Source organism: Cottoperca gobio, chromosome 5 (genome assembly GCF_900634415.1).
Source record: "Cottoperca gobio chromosome 5, fCotGob3.1, whole genome shotgun sequence".
Lineage (NCBI taxonomy): Eukaryota > Metazoa > Chordata > Actinopteri > Perciformes > Bovichtidae > Cottoperca > Cottoperca gobio.
This window is the reverse complement of record NC_041359.1, coordinates 1036449-1049478: the sequence shown is the minus strand read 5'-3', so window position 1 is coordinate 1049478 and position 13030 is coordinate 1036449. Positions and strand designations below refer to the sequence as shown.

Genomic DNA, 13030 nt, shown 5'->3' with positions numbered 1-13030 from the left:
CACAGGGTTTGTCCGCCACTTTCAAATGACTTACTACGACCGGTACCCCTGGCTCACAGCCTCCGAGAGGCACTGCATATTGTACTGCTGGGAATGCCTGCTATTTACAACTGATCGATTTGGTGTTTGGAGCCACACTGGGTTTGGAAACTTGAGTTGTCTAACCAAGGCAGCAACGAGACACCAAAGCACGGCTGGGCACTTACAAGCAACGGTGCTTTTGAAAACCTTTGGGACACCCGAGTGGATCTACAGCTCAACGAACAAGTGCGCAGGGAAACGGAGCTCCACAACGAAAGGGTGAACAAAAATAGGGAAATGAGGATTTATTGATTATAAATGCTTCGGAAATATTAATATAACTCTGTTGTACTCGACTATGTTAAGGTGATGCAACGCCAAGTTATACTGCGTTTCTGTCTAAATGTATAGTTTCTAGAGCCATGGCGTCATAATGATGGTATTAAGAGGTGGAATAATTCAGGTAGGACTGTGTAGGACATCACTGAAGGCCTAGGTGGGAAATGCACAGCCCGCCACTGATTTTAAGTGACCTTATTGTGTCCCATAAACCGTTCACACCCCTATCCAGATATGAGAGGGAGGATGTGATTTCTTCTTTTGTTATCATTTTGTAAAAACAAAATTATAGTGTTCAATCTGATGTATGTTATGTCCTTGCATAGGTGTGTTGATCAACGGGTTACCGCCTGCTGAAAAGAGAGGATTTTACCATAGTGGACTTGAAGGGACCTGTGGTACTGTGAAGTAAATAAACTCCTGATTGTATTGTGTCACATTTAATGATTATCACATGTACTCGTACACCTCAATCAAAATGTATTATGTATTGTGTCACATTTAATGATTATCACATGTACTCGTCCACCTCAATTAAAATGTATTATTGCACAACATGTATTTCTGCACAAATGTATAATGAGCACTATATTAGTTATGAATGTGAAGCACTGTAGGTTTTCTTCAAAGAGTTTCAGGTCTACCTCCATCTCGCCACAACAAGACGGCCCACCAAGGGGCATAACCGCGCCAACATGGACCAATGAGGGACGACGACACCCTTCAGTAGAGAATATAGCAAAATGTTTATGATGTTTTTGTACCACTTTCACTTGTACCAACAGACAGCTAACTGGCTCTTTATTGATTCGGACTGTGGACTTGGTGTGTGAAAGTGTTCTCGGCTGAGGGTATTTTTTGACATTGCTGTCATCATCACTTTAAATAAATAAGTATCTTGATCAACTAGAAGTTTACTGGATTCAATTGAAAGACTATCTCAGCGCCCTTTGGGCTTCAAAACCCAACAGTACCTAACTTCCTGTAGATCATTTTAACCATACTATCAGAAAACTGCATCAACCATACTAACCCACAATGGCCGTGTGGTGGGGTTATGGCGCTGGCTGCTGGTGGAGAGGTGGCAGTGACATAATATAAGCATGGTGGTAAACTGGTTCTGATCTCTTGCAGTAGGCTGGTTCTCCCACAAGGGCACCTGAGCAGGAGCGGGGGGAATGGAGGGAGAAACCTCGCTCAGGCGCTCCTGCTCTTCGCCGCAATACAGGAGCAGGGTATCACCACCAAACAACGGCAACAAAGCAAGGCCCTCGTGGACATCAGCGCGTCTTAATGCGAGGACCGTGTTCTCCTGCTACTCAGGAAGGCATACCGGTGACCAGCCCGGCCCGGCCACCTCACGTCGCCATGCAGAAGATGATCGCCGAGGACGAACAGGAGCGGGGACGTGCGGTCAGGGGAGGCATCATGAAAAGTAAAAAAACAAATAACAATACAATATAAATGTATATTTGTCCACTGGTCTGTGCTATAAATGCATTTTCTGTATGATTCCAATCATTCTGATCATTTTTATAGTCAAAATCGCTGAATTTGCGTATTTTCTGTTCAGATACAGGAGAGATGCGAGCTGAGGCAGCGATGAGCTGAGCCTCATCTCGGATTGCGCAATCCCTTGCAAACTAGGTTGAGCGCATGCATTTGGCGCGTGCCTGTTGCTATCTCTCTGTATGTCGCCAATATAATGTTTACAGACACTTTTATTATGCGTCCTGACTTTCCATAGTCCAGTAAATGTACGTAATGTATGTGCCGCACTGAAGAGGGCGCACGTGAGCCCACAGGTTCGTGTTGCTGCTGTTCTTCTACCAGAGATGGTAGCACCAACAAATTACTGCTGTTACTGTCAGGTGCACTGTTGCACGGTTTAGTTTAGTTTCTTTCTCCGACTGATGGCAAAAGACCACAATTTTATTGAAAATGGGATCTGACTAAGAGAAAACAATCCAACATTTAAATAAAAAACTACATTTTGACCTTAAATAAAATATTATTTTGTTAATAGTGCAGCCTGTATTAAAATTAATCAAAGCATCAGACTAAAAACGCTATGGAGGGTGCAGAGCAAATACCTCTCTGAGCTGCTATAAATGTAAAAACGTTCTTTTTGGCCAAATATGTACCTTACCTGTGTGTGTTTAAAGAATGCTGATATGAGATATGCAAAATAACCAGTAGTCAATGTTCATGCTGCCAAGAAAATGGTGAATAAGCTACTCAGTTGGGTTAATATATTTGTAAATCTGACTCTGAAAGAATTAGTGCCTCCCCAGCCATGAACCTCACCGCACGTCACTGACCTGGAGGCGTATCTGGACATTTTTGAGGGCATGGCAGAGGCGGCGTGCGGGTGGCCGAGGGAGGAGTGGGCTGTGCGGCCTGCCAGCTACCTCTCGACACAGCTACCTCTCCTCGATGCAATGAGAAGTAATTTGTCGTTGGCGTGCCGTCCTCCACGGCACATTGGGTACAGTGCCAACGTCCCATCAGCCTCAAAGCCGCGGCCGTCCCTTCTCTTCCCCGGAGGAACATGAAGGAGGAAGCTCGACCACCGAGCGTCCCAGCCAACCCTAAACTAAAACATAATATCCTCATAACTTTTGAAGTCCTGTTACTGGACTACAAGCCAGTAGGCAAAATATCCTACGCTCAATGTCTATCTGATAGTGCTGTAGCTGAATTTAAGGAAGTGATTCCATCAGCTCTTAATTCAATACAGGACTCAATATCAATATAACGGAGGACTACAATGCTAACTTTATTCCCTCCCATATTAATCATCTTATTGATAGCGCTGCAGCCTCACTGCGAATAACACTTAACTTTGTCGCTCCTCTAAAGAAGAAGATAATAAAACAGAGAAAGAAAGCTCCATGGCTTAATTTACAAATCTGCAAACTGCCCTCAATTGGTAATGACTTAATTTCAACCTCCGGAACCTTAAAAACATCTGTAACACCTGAAATATATCTAGACTTTTACTCCAATCAACCTTAACCAACTAACTTCAACAATCTCGTCGTCTAAGCCATCAACCTGTCTTTTAGACCCGATTCCAACTAAACTGTTCAAAGAAGTTTTACCCTTAATTAACACCTCGTTACACCTCGGTTTTTCAATCTGGATTTAGAGTTCATCATAGCACAGAAACGGCACTGGTGAAAGTTACCAATGACCTTCTATTGGCAGCAGACAAATGACTTTCAACACTGTTGACCAGGACATTCTACTACAGAGACTGGAACATTGTATTGACATAAAAGGATCCAAACCGTATTTGTACTATGTTGTTTATCCTACACACACGACATCTATTACAGTCTGTCCGTCCTGTGAGAGGGATCCCTCCTCAGTAGCTCTCCCTGAGGTTTCTAACATTTTTCCCCCTTTAATTGTGGGGTTTCTTTTAGGAAGTTTTTCCTTGTGCGATGCAAGGGTCTAAGGACAGAGGGTGTCGTATCCTGTACCGTCTGTAAAGCCCACTGAGACAAATGTGTAATTTGTGATATTGGGCTATATAAATACATTTGATTTGATTTGACTCTTGCCATTTCTTTTAGGGGAAAAAAGCATAGAGTTAGGTCCGAAGTTAGTAGTTGCCTTACGCACACCCTGATTATGGGAACAAATTGGCCGGGGTTAGCTAGGATAGCAGGAAAAGCTAGGAGGTGCGTTCACAGAGAAGGCTCGTGCCAAATGTTCTATTATATCATACAAGTTAACCAACAATGGAGACAACACAACCAGAAAACATTTATAAAATGTGATGGTGAAGCCATTGTCTCCAGGGGTCTCACACGATGAAAGAGATTTTATAGCAGACACTATTTGATTTGGTGTAATCTGTGTAGTGTAGTCTTTGTTAGTTACAGTTATATTTAATACAGGAAATGGAACATTCTTTAAGAAGATATCCAGGCTATGGTCTAGTACTGTGCACTCAGTTTGATATAAATCGGTTCATTAAGTGCAGCCTGTGTGGCCAATGAGCTTCCAAGAAATTAGTATATTTTAAAACAACACACAATAAGAAATTTGACAGGTGAAACTATATCTCAAAAATGTTTATACTCATCAAGGGACACAATTATTGCTGTGAACACTTTTCTTGAAAATCATGAATTCATCTGTGCTTCATCTTTATTTCTTAAAATAATGCGGATAAAATGGGCAGCAAAAATATGAAGGAGTAAAACCAGAGAAAGCAGCCTTTTTAAATAAAAAAGAACTTTATTGGTATGAAAACTATTGTATATTTACAGTATTTCCACACAGCATAATATTTACAACAACATTCCTCTCATTGAACACAGTGTGTGAGTGGACCAGATACATCCACCAGACAACAGGTGGCGCAACACAACAGCTTACCGCAGCCAGGCAGCCTGTAAACACCATGATGCCCTCATGTACTCATCATAAACTCCTTACTTCAACCTCCAAAGTCCTAACTTTTCATTGTAAAATATGAACAAAATGGACCTTTTAGAATGGATCTGAATGGATCTGTTGGGTAAAGAACGATTACTACAGGGATACTTCTACAACTGTAAACAACTGTCTATGACTTGCATTTATTCATTTCTCAACACAACTTTTCTAGTATTGTTACATTTAACAATACATAAGTTTACAATTCCTTACTGAGTTCCATGAAGGCTGCAATTGGGACCTTTGTGGGTCTTTCATGTGTGTCCAATGCATAAAGGCTTACTAAGAAACATTTCCGACAGTACTTTAAGGCATCATTAATAAGCAGCACAGAATGGCAGGCAGTTCAGACACTACTGCCTTTAAAGCTTCAGATTATGTATGAGTTGTACAACTCAGTGGTGTGGCAGGAGCAGCTCCTTAATAAATATCTCAAGTCACTTGGGGCTGATCCCTGCGGCTTTATGAAGCGTGCAGCCGGTTGGCCATGCTCCGTTGGCTGAGTCTCGGGGTCTTGCAGAAGAGCTTGCTCAGGGTCGCGGCCCCGTTTTCATGAGCCAGCTCCTTCTCCTTCTCCTCCTCCTCCTGACCCCCCTCACTGCATTGAGTTTCTGCCTCAATAGTTCTCTGCTCCCGGGCCAACATGAGGTCCATCTCTGCATCCATTGGCTCACCAGAGGAGAAGGGGTGACACACGGTCTCGACCAGGCCAATGACTGTCCCCAACACTGCAAACACTGAACCCACCACGTAGACCTTCAGCAAACCACGGCTGGGTTTCTGAGTCAGTATCTCTTTGGCGAAGGGGATCAACTCCTGCATGCTTTCCATTACCAATGGCTGAGATGCAATGGTGGGCTGAAGGTTGTATGTAGACCTGTTAAAAATGTTAGATAGTGTCAGCTGTTTTTAGATGTGCAGATATACCATTGTATGTAATGTTTCATCATTTTAAATGCAACACATTTAGCTATTTAAACTGTTGGTCAGATTAAAAAAGCAATGTAAGACATAATTTCTGGGAACATATTGTTGTAGTTGCAGCCATTAGACCAGGTTACATATGCTGAGATTAGCAGCAACAATGTAGCAGCATTAGAAACTGACCTTTTATGGATTTATACATGATATAAAATACAACAAGAAATATATTTCAATTGAATCTACAGTTCAGTTGAAAGAAGCAATTCAACACAACATAGGCTTTCGAAAATACACCAATGCAACATCAGTCTAATATCCCATTACTACCTTTCACACACAGCATATACACTTTGACTATTGAGATTTTAAAACATAATAACTTACTGTGATTTAGTTTGCTGCTTGTTCTAGTAATAGGTTGACCCTACTAATGAGCTCCAGTTTGTGGCAAGAACACACCTTTACTGGATACTATGGCCATTTATAGCCCCACTCTCTCCACCCACACAGTGACACACAGCTGCTGAATATTCAGGAAGCATGGAGGATAGTCTCTGGAAATCAAAAAACTTTGACCCAGTTGTGTGTAGGCTTACTATACAGTCAATACTGTCTGTAATACTCTTAATAATATTCCATTATATATGGATATATACGTTGAGTGACAGTCACAATGTTGTCACAGTGACATTCTCAGTTCCCTGCCATATAGGAGAATAGACTCCACTGTTGCATAGAAGAAGCTGAGTTTCATTTGTCGGGGTTGCTTGCTCTACACACAGTCAGAGAGCAGACTGATGTCATCCGCGTAGTCCAGGTCCGTTAGGACTAGAGTGGGGTGTCGTCTCGACCTCCTAGGTGTTATTGTGAGGCCGAGTTCTAGCTCCTGTCCACTGATGGCCTTCCTAAGCACATAGTCTAGGACTATGATGAAGAGGAAGGGGGCTAGGGTGTCCGCTTGCAACACCCCAGCCAGGATGTCAAACTCTTCACTGTTGCCATCTGGGGTTACCACCTTTCCTCTTGTACCCTTATACATGGTCCCTATGGCCCGGAGTAAATTGGAAGGGACACCGTAGGCCTTGAGTATCTTCATCATCTGTGTATCGAGTCAAATGCCTTTTTGAAATCGATGAAGCACAGTACCGCTGTCAGGTTGTTCTTCTTAACCTCCTCGATGATTCTCCTCAAGGCCAAAATCTGGGTCACAGTGGTCCTCTTCTATCGGAAACCGTTTTAGTTCTCTCTCAGGTGGGGGTCGATGGCGCTCCGTATCCGGTTCAGTATCATGCAGTTGTACATTTTTGCAATGACACAAGTCAGACTTATGCCACGGTAGTTGTTTGGCTTCGAGAGATCTCTGGACTTAGGCACTGGGATGATGTTAGAGAGAGACCACATATCAGGCTGGCTGTTTGTCATAAGGGTGCGGTTGCAGAACTCCAGGATGTTAAGATCACAGTTCTTACAGACCTCTGGGGGGATGCCGTCCGGCCCAGCACTTTTTCCCTGCTTCAGTGTGGATTTCACTTTGGCAAACTCCCTGACTGTAAAGGGACCATCATCAATAGCGAGATTCGTGAGGACGGCAGGTATCACTTCCTCAGGTCCATCCACTGCCAGGTGTGGTCCCAGGAGATTTTGGAAGTGAGTGAACCAGGAGGTCACCCTTTCTTCTGGGCTGTGGCCCGCCACCTGTCCCTCCTTCGACCTTTTCCTCCCACTTATCTCGTTGATGACCCTCCATGCCTCCCCGTACTGCTGTTCACCATGCGCTGCCTCCACTCTCTGCACCTTCTCCATCAGCTCATCCCCCCTGATCTTATCGTAGGTATCGAAAAAAAGCTGTTTGGCCATATTCAATACCATGCGATTCTCTGCAGTCGGCTCGTGCCCAAAGCCTCGGCGTGCTTCCTCCACTCCCTCACGCGCCACCATGACCTCCGGATGCCTGGACCTCTGGGATACCCCATTCCTCTCCATAACTGGAACACACATACTGGTCACCTCCACGTTCGCAGCAACGAACCGCCTGTACTTGGGCATTAGGCTCCTCCTCCTCGCCCAGCAGCTGGAAGCAATTCCTCACCTCCACTGCGTACCTGGTTTGAAGGCCAGGGCTAGCCGAGAATGCCTTCCAGTCATACCGGGTCTTCAGGCTTGGTTTGGGGACCCTGAGGCTCGGTCTCACCCTCATGGAAACCACTTGATGATCAGAGCCCACAGAGTTGAACGTGCTGTAAGGTTCAGCGTTCAAGATGGAGTTTCTCCACCTTCGCCTTACTAGTATGTAGTCCAGTTGACATGGCATAACAGTAGCCTGATCCTGGAAGGTCAATCTCTTGCCCATTCTTTTCTGGAACATGGTGTTTGCAGCTAGTAGCTCGTGCTCCATAAGTAGGGCTGCAAGATGTTCGCCATTGCGGTTAGTGGAGTTGTGGTACGTGAGAGGTGCGTCCTCCGGTCCGAGCCTTGCATTGAAGTCACCCAGGATTGCAAGGAAGTTGTGAGCCGGGATATCACGGACCGCTGTTGCAAGGTCCTCATAGAACTTCTCCACCTTCTGAGCTTGTGCCACATTGGTGGGTGAGTACACGACTATGACATTTGTGACTGGGTTGCCATCAAAGTCAGCACTAAGGATCCTGTTGGTGTGATAGTGTACCCTAAGGAGAGCCATGCGCGCCCGAGAACTCAGCAGTAGCCCCACTCCGCCAGTGGCAGCTTGTGCCTCGTTTCGCCACACTGACCAGCATTTCGCCACTCTGTGATACACGATCTGATCCTCAGCATGCACTCTTCTATGCTCTTGGATTCCCAGGATCTCCACTCCCCTTTCCTCGGCACAGTGTGCCAGCTCTTCCAGCCTCCCTTCTTCTCTAACTGTGTTTGCGTTGAAGGTTCCCATGGTGAATGGTCTCCGGCAACGCAGGAGTGCTTTGGACCGTGTGCTGTGGTCGGATAGAACCCTCCCTTCCGGGTTTGAGGTCCTATTGTCATATTGTCCTGCGGGGAGAGGACCAGCACCACCATCCGCTGCTTGGTTCCTGCGGACTCCCGCCGCTCGAAGTATAGGATTTGGACTTTGTTCTCCATAATTTAGGCCTTACAATGCGCAAATATAAGAACTGTGGGGCGCAGCTCCTCACTGTCCTACTCTGGCCGTTTTGGGCATAAGCCCTTATCCGCCCTTCACTCCGATGCCTCCAGGTAGTATATGGCTCGGAGCCTTGTGCGAACAGCACCCTTGGTGGGGGGTGCGGGAGGGGGGGTGCTGATGCGTAGTTCACTCCTCTCCTTTCCTCCGCTCTGTAGGTGTGTGCGGGAGGAGGGAATGTGAATGCGCAAGGCAAGAAAAAAATTGTATGTATAATATATATGTATGCTCAGAGCTCGGGTGCGAGGGGGGGGTGCTGTCGGTGCTCCGGTGCAAGGGGGGTGCTGTCGGAGCTCCGGTACAAGTGCTGTCGGAGAAAATTGATTAAAAAAAAAAAGTTTAAACCAGATTTTATAAAGTTGGATAATTTCCCATGGCACACCTGACGATCTCTCACGGCACACTAGTGGTTGAAAATCACTGGTGTAACAGTTAAAAGGGCTTAATACACTATACAGAGTGTACATAACAAAAACTCACACTCGACGCTGCACCTCATGGGATCCAATACTCCCGCCAAGTGTGAAGTCGATTGGATGACCAAGAAAATTAAAGAGCAGATATACAGACGCACAGAGACTCCTTCCTGAGTCAAAGAAAAATGAACAGGAATGAACATATGCAGTTGCTAGTTGTTAGCTCGGTGGCTGTCCAGGAGTAGGTAGGCTAAAGGCCATACAGGTGACCAGAGTTTTCCATTCGGCTGTGAATTTTCCACATCAACAGTCACTAGATCAGGGGATAGGTTGTGTAAACCCAGTTACCCTGCAGCATTTCTGCTGCTGCTATGAACTGTGGTCAGAGTAGAACCATACAGAATAGCACACGTACCACACTCACTCATAATGGTGACTAACATGGAGCAGCACAGGAAGTGCAGACGTGTGACGGCACGCAGAGGAGCAGACGTTACATGATAACATCAACTTCAACACAGGAAGGTGAATTTGATTACTGATTATTGTTTGATTGTTATATATAAGACATAAATAAGACAAACCTGTCAGTTCAGAAATGTCAAATTCAATTGAAAACTGACTATTTAACTTTATACCTAAACTTTTGACTCTTTTCCAGAGCTAGCCTTGTAGTTTAGTGGGCTTATCGGATTGCTTCTATTCATAACACTGTTGGATCTATAATAGACTTTTTTCATTGCAGATTGACACATTAATATAAGATGGATCATTTCAGAGATGGTTCTGTGCATGCTGGCTCACTGGCACACCTAAATGAAAAGGAACCATTATAATCATTAATATTAGTCACACGTGTGCGTATGACAAATCAACGTAGTGACTGTTGATCTTACTTTGGTGCTGTTGGCTCTCACCAGAATGTTTGGATTACAACATCTTGCCTAAAAAAAAAAGGTTTTTAGCTGTTTGTTTTCTTGCAATTTTCTTTTCCGTTTCCCAAAATAAAAACAGTTAATTAAGTTTTTTTGTAAATTATGTATCTACCAGTGAGATCATTTGACAATTCTTTGTCATTTAAGATGCACCTTCCATGGAGAAACATATTTACTATATTCATTAAGATAAACAGAAGGCTTGTCCTAGTACACAACTGTCACTTCAGTAAATAACCGTATTCTGCTGTAAGTCAGCTGACTGAGGGCCATCACTCTTTCAGTTTGTCAGCTGTCCTGAGCTCATCAGAAGTTTTGCTCCACATCTCATCATCCAGATCTTCAGCATCTTCTCCCCTTCACCACCAGCAGTGTCTAGACTCCATCAGGGGATTCTCCTGTACTGCTCGTGGCATCACTAACCCCTTAACATAATGATGGGGTCTACTCTCCAAAGACTCTTCACATTGTTTCACAGTTTATTAAACTGATTTTAGGAGGTCCAACATTTCTTTATTTTTCTCTCTCTCTCTCTCTCTCTCTCTCTCTCTCTCTCTCTCTCTCTCTGCATGTATAACCTTGTGCTGCAGCCTCCATTACGGCACAGATTTTCTTAATTGTCAGACATTTTCCAAAAGCAAACCTCATATTTTCAGAACCCTACACATAAATCCAAAAACATATTCAAACAAATTCAAACCAAAAATTCAACCTAGTCAATTTCACATGTATAAGGAACTGCATGTCCACTAATAACCCTCCCACACATACTGTCATTTTGACAGTATAACACATTTTGAAAAAGCACAACTTTCTATGAACTAATTGAACACTTAGTCTTTCAGTATTTCTCAATTGTGTGTTAACAATTTGTATTTGTACTTGAGACACAATGACCACAACCTGTAACTCATGTACCAGCTTACACTCAGATTGCAGTTGTGCCTCGTGCCTCACTTAAAAATCAAAGTCATGTCATTGATTTCAGGGAGAACATCTATCACAGAATGTATTTGTTGTTTGTGTTGTTGTTTTGGATTTGGCTTTATTTTGACCTAAACAGATATACCTGTGTGTGTGTGTGTGTGTGTGTGTGTGTGTGTGTGTGTGTGTGTGTGTGTGTGTGTGTGTTGTGTGTATGCGTGTGTGTATGTAGGTGTGTGCGTTTGTGTGTGTATGTAGGTGTGTGTGTGTGTGTGTCACAGAAGTTTACTTACAAGGAGGTATTATGTGGTTGTTGTGATGTTTACCACCTTGTGATACCAACACCTTCAGGCAGCTTTGACTCCATTTCACTGTAACCCAGGGCCAGTGTTGACAGAGAGGAACCAGCAGGCCGTTACCAAGAAGTAAATGACAGCTCCAGCTACCAGAGTCAAGTCGTGACCGTACTTGTCTGAGGCTGTATGTACACAGTAGCCTCTGTGTGTGTGTGTGTGTGTGTGTGTGTGTGTGTGTGTGTGTGTGTGTGTGTGTGTGTGTGTGTGTGTTGAGTCAGAGGATACACCCTGTACTTGGACTTAGTCAGTGTGTCTGTGGAGAATGAAGAAAAACATAACGTGTGTGTTTAGCTGGCCCTCAGGCTACTATTTCTTTAGACACAGGTGATGATCAGCAGAGTTGCCACACAGCCTGGCAAAGCTTAAGCAGCCTACAAGGCATGAATTGTGTCTGGGTAGGGAGGCAGAGTTTGTCTGTGTGACATTGTTTCACCCCACAGAACTGTTCTCTTTTCTGATTGGAGAAGACCACAAAACAGTGCTATGTCATACATATTTCTAATAAATGAATAACAGACAACAGATCAATACCTCTGCATCATCTCTTTGTGATATGGTTGGACTCTGTCGAGGCATGCTAATTTAAAATTCTGGTATTTAAGGAATGTAAAGGTTTCACTCTGTGTCTGCAGCCGCTGTGGAAAACAAACAAACATAGAGTGAATGTTTTGGTAGTCAATGCACAAGAAATTAATATATACTTTGCAATCTTGTATGAATGATACAAGATGTGTGGCGCTTGACGTCACATTTGATCAGCCCCTCCCCTCGTTTCCATTATGCAATGCATCATTGGGCAACATCCTCCATCATCCCCACTCTCTGAAACTGAAACATTTGTGTTTCTGAGTTCTGAGTTCTTCATTTTGAGTTTTCTTGATCTTTTCCGTTTTCATTAGAATTTATGTCACATGACATTTTTTCCAGTGTGGCTTTTTTGGTTGAGTTTTATCTTGATGTTTCTACAATATTCTAGCTTAGCTTTTATTAACTTTTGATTGTAGTTTTAATAGTGTTAATGGTGCAACTTTCTTAAAGAAGCCTTATTTTTATGTTTATAGGCTATAGGCTAAATTATGACTAGTACCGTATTTTCCGCACTATAGAGCGCACTGGATTATAAGGCGCACTGTCAATGAATGGTCTATTTTCGATCTTTTTTCATATATAAAGCGCACCGGACTATAAGGCGCATTAAGCGAAACAAAACAGTCAGATAAGTCAGTCAGTCAAACTTTATTAAACGTGTTCACAATAACTCTCAACATTGTTCAAACGTTAATGAGCGTATTCACAATAACTCCCAACCTTGTTCAGTTGTAACACGTAAAAAAAACAGTCTGATACCGCCAAATGGTCTTCTTTACTTGGCGCAGGTCATCTTCTTGCTTCCTCCACTTCCGTACCATTGATTCATTAATGTTGAATTCTCTCGCAGCTGCTCTATTCCCATGTTCTACAGCGTGACTGATAGCCTTGAGTTTGAAGTCCGCGTCGTAAGCGTGT

The 13030-nt window shown here is 43.7% G+C and overlaps 2 protein-coding genes across 2 annotated transcripts; both read right to left on the bottom strand.

Annotated features, from left to right (window-relative positions):
* Positions 1-5274: 5274 nt before the first annotated feature.
* On the bottom strand, positions 5275-6153 carry LOC115008662 (G0/G1 switch protein 2-like). The gene is made up of 2 exons (XM_029432389.1): positions 6121-6153; positions 5275-5689 (listed from the first exon to the last, which is right to left on the bottom strand). The coding sequence occupies exon 2, from the start codon at positions 5641-5643 to the stop codon at positions 5275-5277; it is 369 nt and encodes a 122-aa protein (XP_029288249.1). The 5' UTR covers positions 5644-5689; positions 6121-6153.
* Positions 6154-7660: 1507 nt separating this feature from the next.
* On the bottom strand, positions 7661-9737 carry LOC115008830 (craniofacial development protein 2-like). Its single transcript, XM_029432675.1, has 2 exons — positions 9725-9737; positions 7661-8742 (listed from the first exon to the last, which is right to left on the bottom strand). Exons 1-2 carry the CDS (start codon positions 9735-9737, stop codon positions 7661-7663), a joined length of 1095 nt encoding a protein of 364 aa, XP_029288535.1.
* Between the last annotated feature and the right edge of the window lie 3293 nt (positions 9738-13030).

Excerpts from the sequence above, each read along its gene's own strand:
- LOC115008662 (XM_029432389.1), bottom strand. The coding sequence starts at position 5,643 with ATGGAAAGCATGCAGGAGTTGATCCCCTTCGCCAAAGAGATACTGACT.